The sequence below is a fragment of the Lynx canadensis genome, chromosome E2 (assembly GCF_007474595.2).
Source record: "Lynx canadensis isolate LIC74 chromosome E2, mLynCan4.pri.v2, whole genome shotgun sequence".
NCBI lineage: Eukaryota > Metazoa > Chordata > Mammalia > Carnivora > Felidae > Lynx > Lynx canadensis.
Genome location: NC_044317.1, coordinates 46,247,054 through 46,262,911, shown reverse-complemented (window position 1 = coordinate 46,262,911; position 15,858 = coordinate 46,247,054). Strand labels below are relative to the sequence as shown.

Below are 15,858 nucleotides of genomic sequence, written 5' to 3'. Positions count from 1 at the left end.
CTCCCCTCCAACATTTTTGCTTTGCTTCTCCTTCCTTTGAAATACCTTTCTTTTTGGAGGCGCTCTACTGCAAATTTCTCGGGAGGCTGTCGTCCAATATCCAAAGAGGTGGGCGAGGGGGCTTTTTCCCAGAGGCTAAAACTGCGTCACCTAATCCAACCCCCACCCTCTCAGGCTTGGCCTCCCTGGGCTTTTCTGGGCCATGGAACTTTCCTCTGACAGGAAGTGGCTGGTCTTCTGTTGAGCCTCTCACCCTTTTCCTGTTGGCCAGTGCCACTCCTTCTTGGTCAATAGCCCTAGTCTCCTCCCTCACCCGCAGGAAACTTTACCAACCCGGGCTCCGCCGCCCGTCCTCACTCCCAAAGGCTCCCAAACCTCTTCCCCAGACTCAATCTCCCACAGCCGGCTCCACCACGCCCCCGCTCCACCAGGTCGCCCCCAATTTCCTCTCCCAGCAATTCGCCCTCATCATACCTTACCCAAGGCCCTTCGCACCCCAACGCGGCCGCCAGACCCTAATATCCCGCCCTCGGCCTCTCTGCCTCCCGCTCCTCCCAGGAGACCCTCCCGGGCCCTCACCGTGGACGCTACGTTCTCCGTCGGCCGCCTCAGCCCCGAAAAGGAGCAGCGAGGCCAGCAGGGCGAGGAGCACCCCGCACCGCCTTGGCCCACACAGCTGCGCCATGACGGGCTCCACCCGGCAGCGCAGGCGAAGCCTCAAGCGGCTGGCCGTTAGGGTCTCGCGATCAGGTGCGGGAAGACCCTTGCCGCGCACGCGCACTGGGGAGCCTCGTGTTCAGGTGCTGGCGCTCCCAGAGGGTCTGCGAGGTGCCGCCCTGGCGCTCCCGCCGGCGTCTCGGGGACTACCCCTTGTCGGACCTTCGGTGCGCGGACGCTCTGTCCGCTACGCCCAGGACGCTTCAGTCCGCCTCTCTCTCGTCCCTTGCCTCCGGCGACTCTTCGCCGACTCTCCCACCGTTCAGACCCCCACCACACCCACAAGCGCTCGGTGGGCGGTAGAGCCAATGGCGGGCGCCTCGAAGCAGCTCCCGAAGGTGGCCGGCCGGGGAGGGGGCGGGGCGCACCTGGCGAGGCGGAGCACGCAGAGCGCAGGCGCAGGGAGCAGGCACCTGGGCGGCAGTCCTCCTCCCCCGGAGCACCTGCGCTGGCCCCAGGATTGGGGGAAAGGGGCAGGGCTTGCGTCGGCTCCGCCGGGGGTAGGACCTGGCAGGTGAGGAAACGCAAGCCTGCTGAGCCCCGAGGCTCCTGTTACCTGCTCCGAGGTTTGGTGACGTCCGAGTACCCTCGCTCCTGGGCTGGGCCTCGGGGTGGGAGGAGAGGGTGCAGAACCTGTGGTTCCAGGCTTGGAAGCCCGCCTCGTTTCAGCCCCCCTTTGAGGGCGAGGAATTTACTCCTTTCTAAATGCCAGCGGTCACTGAGCGCCTACTTGGCGCGTTACTGGAAATACGACAGTGACCACGTCAGACTGGCCCCTTCCTCACCAGACTGGAACAGCCGAGAGTAGTGATGGCAGAAGTATAGGGTGGGGGAGCGATTAGAGTGGGGGAGTGACGGGGAAGCGCAGACTGAATGATCAGGGACTGGGGCGGTGGAAGTGAAAAGGCAGCTTTGATAATGAACCCTTGAAGGATAAGAAGGGCTGACGGACGAACATTCCACATTGCAAGCAACAGGAACAGCGAACGCAAAAGTCCTGAGGCAAGAAAGACAACAGTGCCTTAAGGGATACAGGGCTACTCCCACTACTCAGCCTCCTGTCATAATAATATGTGGAGAGCCTTAATTAGGTTATCAAAATGGTGTTTACCTTAAGCAGTTTTGTGCATTTTTTTCTAAAGATTTTAAGTAATTTTACCCAACCTGGGGCTCGAACTCACAACCCCAAGATCAAGAGTTCCAGGCTCTATTGACTGAGCCCGCCAGGCGCCCCCACTATTTTCTTTACTGTATTTTTTTTAATGTTTATTTGTGTTTGAGAGAGAGAGAGAGAGAGAGAGCGAGCGAGCAGGGGAGGGGCAGAGAGAGCCAGAGACAGAATCTGAAGCAGGCTCCAGGCTCTAAGTTGTCAGCACCAAGCTCCATGCCGGGCTGGAACTCACAAGCTAAGAGATCATGACCTGAGTGGAAGTCAGTCGCTTAAGGGACTGAGCCACCCAGGTGCCCCTATCTTTATTTTAAAAAATTTTGTTGGGGGGCACCTGGCTGGTTCAGTTAGTTAAGCGTCTGACTCTTGATTTCTGCTCAGATCATGATCTTTTGGTTCATAAGTTCAAGCCCCACATGGGGCTCTGCACTTACAGTGCAGTTCATTCTCTCTCTCTCTCTCTAAAATAAATAAATTAGGGGCACCTGGGTGGCTCAGTCGGTTAAGCATCCAACTCTTGATTTCAGCTCAGGTCATGATCTCATGGTTTGTGGGTTGGAGCCCCATATCGGGTTCTGCGCTGACAGCTCAGAGCCTGCTTGGGATTCTCTCTCTTTCTCTCTTTCTCTGCCCCTCCCTACTCATGTGTGAGCCCCCTCTCTCAAAATAAATAAACTTAAAAACAAAAGATTCTTTGCCCACCATCTTCTTTAATCTCGCAGTGAGGCCCTAGCACCCAGGGTCAAGAATCTGAATGTGAGGACAAAGGTCTCTCTAGCACCCAAATCCCCGACCCCCATCCCATCCCACTAAGGCAGACCTTGAGCTGGAAGACAGGACTATGGTGAGAGTTGAGGCTGGAGAGGAGTCACAGGTTCATTCATCCATTCATTCACGCATCTGTCTGTTCATTCCGCATATTCACTGAGCACCGACCATGAGCCAGGTACTGCTGTAAATGCTGGAGAAGATACAAGAGTGAACAAAGTAAAATTCCTGCCGTGGTGAAACTCACTTTGTAATGTTGGTACCAGTGGTAGAACTAGCATATTTGACACCTGGAGTAGATAACTTTTTAAACAATTTTTTAAATATTTATTTTTTTTTTATTTTTTTTTTCAACGTTTATTTATTTTTGGGACAGAGAGAGACAGAGCATGAACGGGGGAGGGGCAGAGAGAGAGGGAGACACAGAATTGGAAACAGGCTCCAGGCTCTGAGCCATCAGCCCAGAGCCCGACTCGGGGCTCGAACTCACGCACCGCGAGATCGTGACCTGGCTGAAGTCGGACGCTTAACCGACTGCGCCACCCAGGCGCCCCTAAATATTTATTTTTGAAAGAGAGAGAGAGTGAGCGGGAGAGAAAGAGGGAGACACAGAGTCCAAAGCGGGCTCCAAGCCCTATGCTGACAGCAGAGAGCCCAACAAGGGGGCTCAAGCCCATAAACCACTAGATCATGACCTGAGCCGAAGTCAGATGCTTAACCGACTGAGCCACACAGGCGCCCCGTGGATAATTTTTTATACCTCTTCCTCACTACCAGAAAATTATTTCAGTAAGAATCATGTAAGAATCACCATTTTACATGTTGTTTAGTTTTAAAATTAACAATTGAAAATGAATAAATTTCAATTTGAAAGATATTACTCAATTCAGTAAAATATTTCATTTATGAATGAAAATTTTCACTTACATTGCATTTTGCAGTTCATACCGATTCACTATTTTAAACAAAAATTTCAAAAGAATATGTAGAATGACAGAATAATTTCTTCATCTTTACAATCATTGTGCTATCATTTTAGTTTCTAATCTATTATCACTTAAATGAAAGATTATGTAGAATCACAGAGATTGGAGACTCAGACTGTACAAGCCCAAATGATACCAAATTGTTATGAACTTACTATCAAAATGAACCTGAATCTTCATATGGCAGAGGTCAACTGTATACCTGGGAGTTCTCTGTCTATATTTTTAAATTATTTTTAAAATTATTTTTAACTTTATTTATTTATTTATTTATTTATTTAGTAAGTAAGTAATCTCTACCCCCACTGTGGGGCTTGAACTCATGACCCTGAGGTCAAGAGTCCACATGCTCTACTGACTGAGCCAGCAGTCACCCTGGGAATTCTCTACATTAACTTCTCCAGAATTTTGTAGCAAACAGATGTTGGGTAGCCCCCATACTCATGGGCTGTATAACCCTCCTCCCCTCAAGGGTGAGCAGGACCTGGGATTTGCTTCTCCTCAATAGAATATGGCAAAGGAAGTTCATGATTATACTATGTAAAACTCCTTTTTTTAATGTTTTTTTTTTTTTGAAAGTGGGGGAGGGAGACAGAGGATTCCCAAAGACACAAAGTCGGACACTTAACCGACTGAGCCACCCAGGCACCCCAAGACTCCTTTTTTTTTTTTTTTTTTTCCCGAGACTCCTTCTTAGTGGACTGGAGAGAGAGAGACTCTCTTTTGCTGGCTTTGAAACAAATAAGCTGCCACATAGTAAGAGGACCTATGGAGAAAGTTACATGGCAAGGACTTCACCTCTAGGAGCGAGAGAGCAGCCCAAACTGATAACCAGCAAGAAAATGAAGACCTCATCCTGATTAGGTCAAGCAATTGGAAGCAGATCTCTCCGCAGTTGAGCCTCCGATGAGACAGCAGCCCTGGCTGGCACCTGGATTATAGCTCAGTGAGACAGTGGAGCAGAGGGCCCCCCTAAACCATGCTTGACCTGGATCCACAGAAACCACGAAACAATAAGTTTTAAGCTACAAAGTTGCTGGTAGTTTATTATGTAACAATAGAAAACTATTACGAATACAATGTTTACTAAAGTATACAGTAATAAAAATATCTTAACTGGAAGCCTTTTATTAAAACTCAACAGTAATTGTGTCAATTGTTTACAAGTAAACCAATGAAAGATTTTTGGATTATTTTGGAGGATTCTTTCTATCGCTTTATTCTGCTTAGAATTTGTCAGCGCATGGTGTAATAAAAACTGGGCCAACTTTTGGCCAGTTTTCATTTATTTTTTAAATTCTCTACGGACAGTGCACCCCCTTTCTGCCTGTACTCTGGTAGACCACACCTATTGCCCTTTGGCACATCAGTTGCAAAACAGACAATAAATAAAACGAGTACATTGTATACAATGCTAAAATGTAATGTTACGGATAAAACAGAGCCAGGTGAGGGGCACGGGAGTTACAATATAAGATAGGGTGTCAGACAAGACCCTACGGCACAGATGACATTTGAGGGAGATGAAGGAATGAACCCTGCTGATATCACGCTCAGGAAGAGCTTCCCTGATGGAAGGAACTATTAGGGCAAAGGTGTGAGATGGGACCACACTTTATAGAGGCTGCTTTTAAACAACAGGTTCCAGCAATGGAAACTTGATCAAAGCCAAAGGGCCCACAGCGACCACCTGGCTGAATACAGAAGGGCCCATCGGGAGACCCACCTCAAAATACCCGTAGGCCCTACCTGACCAATGGGCTCCTGACAACCAGGCACAGTTACTAAGAAAGAAAATTCCACATGTCCCCATACCTCCTCACCTTCTCACTTTATTTTATTTTTAAAAATTTTTTTCCCCAACATTTATTTATTTTTGGGACAGAGAGAGACAAAGCATGAACGGGGGAGGGGCAGAGAGAGAGGGAGACACAGAATCAGAAACAGGCTCCAGGCTCTGAGCCATCAGCCCAGAGCCTGACGCGGGGCTCAAACTCACGGACCGCGAGATCGTGACCTGGCTGAAGTCTGACGCTTAACCGACTGCGCCACCCAGGCGCCCCACCTTCTCACTTTAAATACGCCCCCACCCACTGCCTCCTTGCAGACAGCTCTGTTGTCCTGACCCCTGCTCCCTTGGGGCCTATTCAATAAACTTCTGTCGCCTTTGTTCTGCTTCAGGTGAATCCTTTCACCTCTGAGCCACTGGCTTCCACCTGATCCTTGCCCCACATTGGGGACCCCCATCTGATTCAGAGAGACACCCCATGCTTGCCAGAGCTTTGAATGCCCCAGGACAATGGGGAGCTATGGAGAGTTCTTTGTTTTTTAATATAACAGCTTTATTGGGATATAAGCCACATACCATACAATTTACCCTTTTAAAATGTACAATTCAAGGGTTTTAGTATGTTAATAAAGTTATGCAACCAACCCTACAATCAATTGAGAAAATAGCATCATCCTCAAAAGAGACCCTATATTCGGCAGCAGTCGCTCCCCTTCCCCACAATTCTCTCATCCCCGGGCAACCACCAATCTACTTCCTGTCTGTAGATTTGCCTATTCCGGATATTACAGATAATCACACAACATGTGGCCTTTTGAATCTAGTCTCTCTCACTTAGCATGTTTTTTTTTTTTTTAATGTTTATTTTTGAGAGGGAGAGAGGGAGACAGTATGAGCAGAGGAGGGGCAGAGAGAGAGGGAGACACAGAATCTGAAGCAGGCTCCAGGCTCTTGAGCTGTCAGCACAGAGCCTTATATGGGACTCAAACCCACGAATGTGAGATCATGACCTGAACCGAAGTCGGATACTTAACCAACTGAGCCACCCAGGTGCCCCTCACTTAGCATGTTTTGAAGGTTCATCTATGCTCTAGCATGTGTCAGTACTTAATTTCTTTTTTTTAAATGTTTATTTATTTACGTATTTTGAGAAAGCACACAAGAGAGAGCATGGGGAGGGGCAGAGAGAGAGAGAGAGAGAGAGAGAATCCCAAGCAGGCTCTGTGCTGTCAGCACTAAGCCAGATGTAGGGTTCAATTTTTTTTTTTTTCAACGTTTATTTATTTTGGGGACAGAGAGAGACAGAGCATGAACGGGGGAGGGGCAGATAGAGAGGGAGACACAGAATCGGAAACAGGCTCCAGGCTCCGAGCCATCAGCCCAGAGCCCGACGCGGGGCTCGAACTCCCGGACCGCGAGATCGTGACCTGGCTGAAGTCAGACGCTTAACCGACTGCGCCACCCAGGCGCCCCCAGATGTAGGGTTCAATCTCACAAACTAAGGGATCATGAACTGAGTCGAAATCAGAAGTCAGGCGCTTAAGTGACGCAGCCATCCAGGCACCCTAGTACTTAATTTCTTTTTATTACCAAATAACAGTCCATTGTATGGATGTACCACATTTTATTTATCCATTCATCAGTTGATGGGCTATATTGTTTCCACCTTTTGGCTATTATGAACAACGCTGCTATGAACATTCCCGTACAAGTTTTTGTGTGAACATATGCTTTCAGTTCTGTGGTATAGTCCTAGGAGTAGAATTGCTCAGTCATACAGTAACTCTTGAGTTTTACCTTTTGAGGAACTGCCAGACTGTTTTCCAAAGTGGCTGCACCATTTTACATTCCCATCATCAGCGTATGAAGGTTCTGATTTCTCTGCATCTTTGCCAACACTTGGTATTTCCTATTTATTTATTTATTTATTTATTTATTTAGAGGTGGGGAGGAGCAGTGAGAGAGGGAGAGAGAGAGAATCCCAAACAGGCTCCGAGCCATCAGCACAGAACCCAATATGGGGCTCCAACTCACAAACTGTAAGATCATGACCTGAGCTGAAATCAAGAGTGGGATGCTCGACCAACAGAGCCCCCCAGGGCCCCTTAAAGATTTTGTTTTTTAGTGATCTCTGCACTGAACATGGGGCCCAAACTCAACCCCGAGATCAAGAGTCATTCACTCCACTGACTGAGCCAGCCAGGTGCCCCCCCACTTCTTTATTTTACACACAAGTCAGGGGCCCCTGGGCGGCTCATTCAGCTGAGGATCCAACTTCGCCTCAGGTCATGATCTCACCGTTAGTGGGTTCGAGCCTCACAATCTGGAGGCTGCTTCAGATTCTGTGTCTCCTTCTCTCTCTGCCCCTCCCCCCCCTCTTTCTCTCAAAAAAATAAACATTAAAAATTTTTTGAGATACAAGTACCTTATCAGAAATATGATTTCCAATTTTTTCCCCATTCTGTGGGTTGTCTCTTCACTTTCTTGATTATGTCCTCTAAAACACGAAAGTTTTTAATTTTGATGATATCCAGTTCATCTATTTTTTCTCTTGTTTCTTATGCTTTTGGTGTCATAGCTAAGGAACCATTGCCTACTTAAGGATAGTTTTAAGCAGGGATGGGGCATGGCCAAACTTAAGTTTTAAAGTATCATTTTTGCTGCTTAAAATTAAAAGTGGGAATACTGGGGGTGCCTGGGTGACTCAGTCAAGCTTCCTACTTGATCTCGGCTCAGGTCATGATCTCATGGTTCATGAGTTCAAGCCCCACATCAGGCTCTGCATTGATGGTGCGGAGCCTGCTTGGGATTCTCTCTCTCCTTCTCTCTGCCCCTTACCTGCTTGTGCACTCTCTCTCTCAAAACAAATAAATAAACTTGAAAAAAAAACTTTAAAAGAAGTGGGTGGCTCAGTTGGTCGAGCATCCGACTTCAGCTCAGGTCATGATCTCATGGTTCGTGAGTTCAAGCCCTGCATTGGGCTCTCTGCTGTCAGCACAGAACTCACCTCAGGTCCTCTGTTACTCCCCCTCTCGCTGCCCCTCTCCCACTCATGCTCTCTTTCTCATTCTCAAAAATAAATAAACATTTTTTTTAATTTAAAAAAAGAAGTGGGAATATTGGTGAAGTAAGGGACTCCTGTGATCGCCCTTGTTAAAATTGCAACCCCGCCCTCATTCCATTTCCCCTTTTCTGCTTCGTATTTCTTCATAGAACTTGTCATATTCTAATAAGCTGTATAATCGTGCTTACTTATTGTATTTACAGCCTGTCTCCACCACGAGGATATCAAGTCCCTGAGGACTGGGCTTGTCTTCTGTTCTCTATCTCTAGTGCCTAGAACAGTGCCTGGTGTGTGTGTGTGTGTGTGTGTGTGTGTGTGCGCGCGCGTGTGTGTGTATACTACTGAGATTTTGCATATATATATATAAAGTTGAGAGGACTGAAGGGAGCAGGTGCCACCTTCCTGTGCATACCCATCTGGATGCTATCGGGCTTAGGGAGCCTGATATGAGAGAGAAGCTAACAGATGACATGATGTCAAATGAATACACACTTGTTGAATAGAATGAGTGAATAAATGAACGAAAGGCTGCGTGGATGAATGAATAATTGAAATAACGAACAAATGATGTGCTGTGAGTACTCTAGTTCCATTTTCCCTTGCAGAGAAAGATGGCACGCGGGCTCCTGCACCGTCCCTTGCAATCGCCAGGGGGCGCAGAAAGGCCGGGTCCCCAAGAGCCTGTCCCAGGACCCCGCCCCCCCCCCCCCCCCCCCCGGGAGCCCCAGCCGCCCGGCCCCGGCCTGGGACTCCCGGATCGCGCCCATACCTAGACCGTGCACGGCTGCGGGTTTTACTCGGTGCAGAGACCAGTCCCTGCGCTGCAGGCGGGGAAACTGAGGTCCGGGCGCCTGGGGCGGAGCTGGCCCCCGGGCGAGCCCGAGCCCCCGCCCCCGGCCGGCCCCGCCCCGGCCCGTAAGAGGCCCCCTGGGCGCCTGGCGAAAGCGCACAGTGCTGCGCGGGGGCCGAGGCCAGGACCGCGATGGCAGCTCAGCGGCTGGGCAAGCGGGTGCTGAGCAAGCTGCAGTCTCCGTCGCGGGCCCGCGGGCCAGGGGGAAGCCCCGGGGGGCTGCAGAAACGTCACGCGCGTGTCACCGTCAAGTATGACCGGCGGGAGCTGCAGCGGCGGCTGGACGTGGAGAAGTGGATCGACGGGCGCTTGGAGGAGCTGTACCGCGGCAGGGTGAGGCAGGGAGGGGGATGGAGGGGTGGGGGGAGGGACCGACAGACCCCGGGCCCGCACCCTCTACGCCCTTCGGGTCTCTGGTTGCTAGTGCTGGCCTCGGTCACACAAGAGCACGCACGCACGGGACCAGGCACTCATGGGACTCCTTGGCCCTAGTGTCTCCCCTCCATGGCACTATGCTTGTGGACACGGACACACACTTGGGTCTCCAGAGATGTGTCCAAACACCTGGGGAAGGCCAGTGATTGAGCACACGGGGGGTGAGGAGGCAAAGTTGCAGAGCCTGAGCGGCCATATCTGGAGAAAAGTTGGGGGAGGGGGAGGTCTTAAAGCCAAACATAGATATGGTGACCGGGAAGATACTAAGACGAGGAGACGCACAGCAAAGGAAGCAACAGCATTTACAGACGTGCACAGCGACAAGTTAGAGCCACTAGCAGACACAGCAACAGAAGCAACAGCCAGGTACAGACGTACAGACTCTCAAGGACACACGCTGTGGTCACCTGCAGATCAACGTGTGCCGTAATTCCAGGCACCCACAGGCATCCTGGCACAGGCCACAGCCCCATGCAGACACACAGTTACAACGACAACCACACGAAAGGGCTCCGGTTACAGCACTTCATAGATACACAGTGTAGCAATTCACAGACGGTCCCAGCTTCACCTACCCCGCGACACCAAACGGTTCAACTAACAGCCACCCATTTTCTCCTACAAGCAAAACCAATAACCACGTGGCAAACACAATGGCAGATGCAACAGCCACTCACAGACATAAAATCACAGGAATGACCGCTACACCCGGACAGAAAACCACACAAACGACACAGGTAGAAACAGATGCCCGACGGCAGAAATTACCGCCGTCCTGTCCGTGGGCACCCAGGGCCGAAGCTACCGCCCGAGATGTTGACGCAGAGGCCGCAGACAGACATTTCACACGCTGGGCTGGAGTCTCTGCTTGAAGTCAACACCGTGCAACACAAAAATGCAGTCATGGGGACCTGATGGTTGTGTCGCTGCACCGGCAGGACGCACAAACGCTCCTCAGCACGGCTTGGAGGCGGAAGGAGCCATGGCTCCTCACGGTGACGTGGGGCCCTTTTGTTCTGACATGTGGGTAGGCTCCTGGAAGTGGACAGAGAAGTCCAGTTGCCAGCGGTAGGTGACATCCTCAGAAGTGGGCGCTATAGGTGCCATGACACATTGACAATGACACGGCTAAGCCAGAGCCACACGCCTCCCGGTCACGGGACCATAGGCCCCCGTGCAATCCACACACACACACACACACACACACACACACACACGAGGCCGCACACCTCTGCCTCTTGGGCCGGCCCCAGCCCCTTGGCATCGGGCTCTGGCTCACACGCAGAGCCTCACGCAGGCTGTGTGGCACACTTCTAGACTCTCCCTGCCTTTGCCCCTTCTCCGCACACAAACCCAGGACCAGCCAGCCCTGAGGTCCACAGTGAAGTCAGAAGCGCTTTGGGTGGGGGAGGAAAAAATCTGTAGCCTCAGGGATCTCTTGCTTTGACAGCTGGATTCTGTCCCCCACAGGGATAATGAGCCTGCATTTGGCTCTTTGCCCCAAGAGGCTATACTAGAAATCCCCCTCTTGGCTGCTTACAGTTGGGCTCGTGGCTCATCCCGCCCGCCCACTCTGGGGGGCTTTGGTGGCCACCTCTCTGGACTGACCAGGGCACACTATTGGCCCTGGGGGCTGCCCTGAGCCCTACCCACCCTTGCTGTCCTCTTGGGCAAGGGGCTGCCCCCCAGCAGGAGGCTCTGGCCTGCCTGCTCCCCTCCCCCACACCTAGTGCTTAGACTTTTCCTTGAAAGGGCAGAGCCAGCCCCTCTCCTGAATCCCAGAATCCGACATTCCAAGACTCGACCAGGCCTGTTTCCCACTATGGGAACTGGGGCCAAGAGGAGAGACCTGTGCCAGCCCCAAGGCTCTCTGGGCCCTGGGGCCCAGGCATCTGAGCTGGTACAGGCCCCTTGGCCTCTGTCAACCCATCTGTCACCCCTCCCCCTCCCCCCCCAACACCCAGATGTCCCGCCTTGGCGGTGCTGTCCCTGACTGCCACATTGTTGCTCCAGAACACGCCAGCTGGGCCCTGGGGCTGGTGGGGCTTCTCCAGAGCCCTGGACAAAGGCGAGGGAGGGACAGGAAAGGGACCCTGACCACCCCTCCCTCCCTGCCTTAGGAGGCAGACATGCCTGATGAGGTCAACATTGATGAATTGTTGGAATTAGAGAGTGAAGAGGAGAGAAGCCGGAAGATCCAGGTAGGTGGGGGTGGGGTGGGGGGGAAAGCTGCCGCCCCAGCAATAGTTACCAGGTTTATTGAGCACTTAGTATGTGCCAGGCACTGTTCCAGTTGTTTTGCACTTAACTCATTTTATCCTCACAAACCCTGTCAAGGGTTTATCATCTCCGTTTTGTTATTATCACTATAATTATCTCCCATTTTCCAGATGAGGAAAATGAGGCCCACAGAGATTTAATCACTTGCTCGGGGCCCCAGCTCAGAAAGAGCAGAGCTGGGAGTCAAGGCCAAGCAGCCTGACTGCTCTGACCTTGCTGTCAGGACCTGTGCTCTCCCAGAGACAGGAAGTACTGTGTGACCTTCTGGCCCTTTCTGGATTCAGAGCTGGTCCTGGTGCGAGTTTCTGGACTCTACCCTAACGCCCTCCACCACGCCCCCTCCGCCCCTCCTTGCTCTGTAAGACCCTTGGGCCATGTTCCTCTCTTGAAACCAGATGGGAAGTCCACCCTAAAGTCTGACTTCCTTTTGTCTTGTTGCCTCGGGGCTTTGTTGGGAAAGAAGGGGCCGGAGGGGACTAGGTGCTAGTCATTTACTATTTTCTCTTTTTTTGCGGGGGGCTGGGGTGTTTAGGGACTCCTGAAGTCGTGCAAGAACCCCACAGAGGTGAGTTTGCCCTCCCACGCGGCAGGCCCTGTTCTGGCCCCCTGCATCCTGGTGGAAAAGGGGGTCCCTGGGGAGGAGGGAAGGCGCTGTCTTGCCCAGGGTCGTCAGAGGGAACTCTGGGGAGCCCTCTGTGTCGCTCAGCCCTTTTCTCATCTCCAGTGGTGTCTTTGTCTTCCTCACCCTGGCTCCTCTCTCCCCATCTGCCACTGGGGCCCCATTATCTCCTCCCCACTGAGACGCTCCCCATCTGTCTCCGGTTTCTGCCTTTCCTCTGCTGTTCTCTCCTTGGGGCCTCCAGTCTTTGGGCTCAGCCTCTCTCCGGGTATCCCCTACTCCCCTCCCTGGGCTGCTTCTCCCTTCCCCACCTCTGGGGCCCTCCCATCCCTGCAGGCCCTGAAGCTGAGCGGCCCAACCCCTCCCACTTCCTTCCCTGCTTTAAAAGGGAAAAATATTCATGTTTCTCTAAATGGCTCTGGGCTGCCTGAGGGACAAACGTCATTGTGTGTCTGTCTGCCCTGGAGCGAAGGCCTCTGTCCCTGGGGACCCTCCTGGTGATCTCTTGGCCTGTGAAACCTCTTGATGTCTCTCTGTGGCTATTTCTTCTCTGTCCTTTCGTCTCTCCCTCTGCATCTGTCTCTGTCTCTGTCTCGGTCCCAGTTTCTGGGTCTCTGTCTCTCTCCCTGTCTGTGTCTCTATCTCTCCCTGTGTCTCTCACTGTTTCTCTCCGACTCTCTCTGTTTCTCTCCCTGTCTTTCTCTGTGTCTCTGCCTTTCGTCCCCCTCCCTAACTACCCCCACGCCCTCTCACTGACCAGGTCAGAGGGAATGGGGGCTGGGTGGGTGGGGTTGGCCCCACCCCTCCCCATGTTCTCAGGACCCCTGCCTTGTCCTCAGGACTTCGTCCACGAGCTGCTGGTGAAGCTTCGAGGCCTCCACAAGCAGCCAGGTCTCCGCCAGCCCAGCCCCTCCGGTGACAGCAGCCTGAGCCCCCTCCAGGACCCGGCCCGGACCGCGCCACCCTGACCTTCTCGCCTCTGCGGCCCCCTCCTTTCTCCCCTTCACTCCACACCGTCCTGGCTTGTTTATAAGTTGTATGTAATGGTTCTATAACAACACCGTGTGCCTGTTTTTCCTCTCCCTGATCACTGGGCTTCCCCGAGCTCCCCCAACACCTCCCTCTCTCCCGCTGCGTCTCCTCGTGTCCCAGCACCCGCAGCTGGCCCGACAGATGGAGGCTCACGCCTCAGCCAGAGAGCATGAGAACAGGCCCTGCTGACATTGCACCCCTGCTCCCCGGGGACTCATCTTGTCATTCCCCACCCCCCCCCCCACCCCGCCAGCCTTGGTCGGCCCAGCACAAGCCAGCAAGGCCACAGTAGGTGTCATTCAGGGTTCCTGTGGGAATGATGGTCTGTGGTCCTTGCATCATGGGAGACGTGCAAAACCAAACGTGCCCAACATCACCACAAGACGCCATGAACAGACCAATTTAAGGGGGCTTCCTGAAGAAAGTGACATTGAGGCAAGGCTTTGAAGGATGCATGGGAGTTTGTGTGAAACGGGTACCCATATCGGAGGACTCTGAACCTTGTGGGTGGAGGGACTGACATTGAGGCTAAGCCGGGGGAAGATACCAATTATTGGCAGGGCCATCGGCTAATCAGGATGTTCAAGTCCCCTGGAGCTGGATCAGGGAGGCCCCTGGGCTGGAGCAGGGGGAGGCCTGAAGGGTTACAGGGGAGGGGCTAGGGCTCAGAAGTTGTGGTAGCTATTTAACCCAAACTAGAAGTATTTTAGTATTTTAACAGATCTAGTTGTACCCGTAGTCCTGGCTGTGTACAGTCGGGATACGGGGTGGGCCAGGGCCAGAGCAAGGGGATCTCTGCCCCCGCCCAGGGCAAAGCACACTTCACATGTTGCCTCTACTACTGACTGGATTTGAAGTCCCAGCCCCTGTCCTTACCCCGTGCCACCCAGCAGCCCAGCTAGGATCAGGCACCCATCCCAGGGGGTCTGAGCTCTGTCTGGCAGGAAGAGAAGACGTGGCTGAAGAAGAGGGGAATGCAGGGACACCTTGCCTGTCCAGCCCTTCAGGTGGCCTTGCTGTCCCTACACAGACTTCAGGCTTCAGTGTCTCCCTTCCTCCACCTAAATGTATAGAGAATGAATGTGTGGAAGATGGAGGCATCCCTCCTGGCATCCGATCACCTGGGCCCATCTCCCAGAACATCCTCGGGGGCCCACGGAACCCTTTGAACTTCCCTCTCACAACCTGTTTTTGGTTCCTCGTTTTGTGGAGGTGGTCTGTGCTCAAAACTTAGGTTCTAAAGTCCTGGGTGTCCCATGTGTTGAGCTTCCCAGTTTCCTCATCTGGAAAATGGGGACTTCACAGATGAGGAAACTGAGGCCGCATTTAGTGCTATCATGTGCCCCAAGTCACACATCTGGAAAGTGGCACTGGTCTTCAGTCCCTTGCACCTGACTCCAGAGCCCAACTACTCAACTCCTACCCTACAATGCTCCTATAAACCATAGCGGTGAGTGTTATGCTTTAGTGTCAGGAAGAGGTTGACTAACTCATACTACAGTGTTAGTGACTGCTCATACTCCTGAGATGTCCTATCTAATTACTTTTAAATGTTCATTTTATTTTTGAAAGAGTGTGAGCAGAGGAGGGGCAGGGGGTGGGGGACAGAGGATCTGAAGCAGGCTCCGCACTGACAGCAGAAAGCCCAATATGGGGCTCAGTCTCATGAACCATGAGATCAAGGTCTGGGCCAAAGCCAGATGTGTAACTGACTGAGCCAACCAGGTGCCCCTGTATTGCCCTTTAGATAGGATATCTCAGGGGGTGCCTGGGTGGCTCAGTCGGTTAAGCATCATCCCTGGCTAGCAAAGATGTACCTTGGGAACACTGATTTTCAAGCCCTCTGATGTGGCAAAGCCCCAAAGGACATCGTGTCTCTGACCTGCCACCCTTGAACTGCCCCACTTGCCTCCTCACCAGGTTCCCTGCCTCTGTTTCCCACTCAGCAGCCAGATAACACCTTTCCTTCGCTCTCCCCTTTGTCTCCATCCACTCCCTTCCCTTTTCCGCTTTCCTCCAATTCATCATTTTTAAAATCAATTTCTAGGTATTGTTCTACGATTTCTTTATGCAAATACAAACAAGCGGGAACCTAGATTCTGCCCCAACCTTGCTCTTTTTCACAAAACAACCCACCTTGGAGATCTTTC

General features: G+C 52.1%; 2 protein-coding genes across 2 annotated transcripts in view; one reads left to right on the top strand and one right to left on the bottom strand.

Annotated features, from left to right (window-relative positions):
* Positions 1-1,071, bottom strand: part of SPINT2 (serine peptidase inhibitor, Kunitz type 2) — a 28,589-nt gene extending 27,518 nt beyond the window's left edge. Inside the window, exon 1 of the mRNA XM_030298461.2 lies at positions 580-1,071. Within this exon, the coding sequence (XP_030154321.1) occupies positions 580-685 (106 nt within the window). The 5' untranslated portion in view covers positions 686-1,071. The remainder of the gene's footprint in view (positions 1-579) is intronic.
* Positions 1,072-9,239: 8,168 nt separating this feature from the next.
* PPP1R14A (protein phosphatase 1 regulatory inhibitor subunit 14A) lies at positions 9,240-14,911 on the top strand. The gene is made up of 4 exons (XM_030298462.1): positions 9,240-9,675; positions 11,898-11,978; positions 12,590-12,622; positions 13,516-14,911. Exons 1-4 carry the CDS (start codon positions 9,475-9,477, stop codon positions 13,642-13,644), a joined length of 444 nt encoding a protein of 147 aa, XP_030154322.1. The 5' UTR covers positions 9,240-9,474; the 3' UTR covers positions 13,645-14,911.
* The last annotated feature ends 947 nt before the right edge of the window (positions 14,912-15,858 follow it).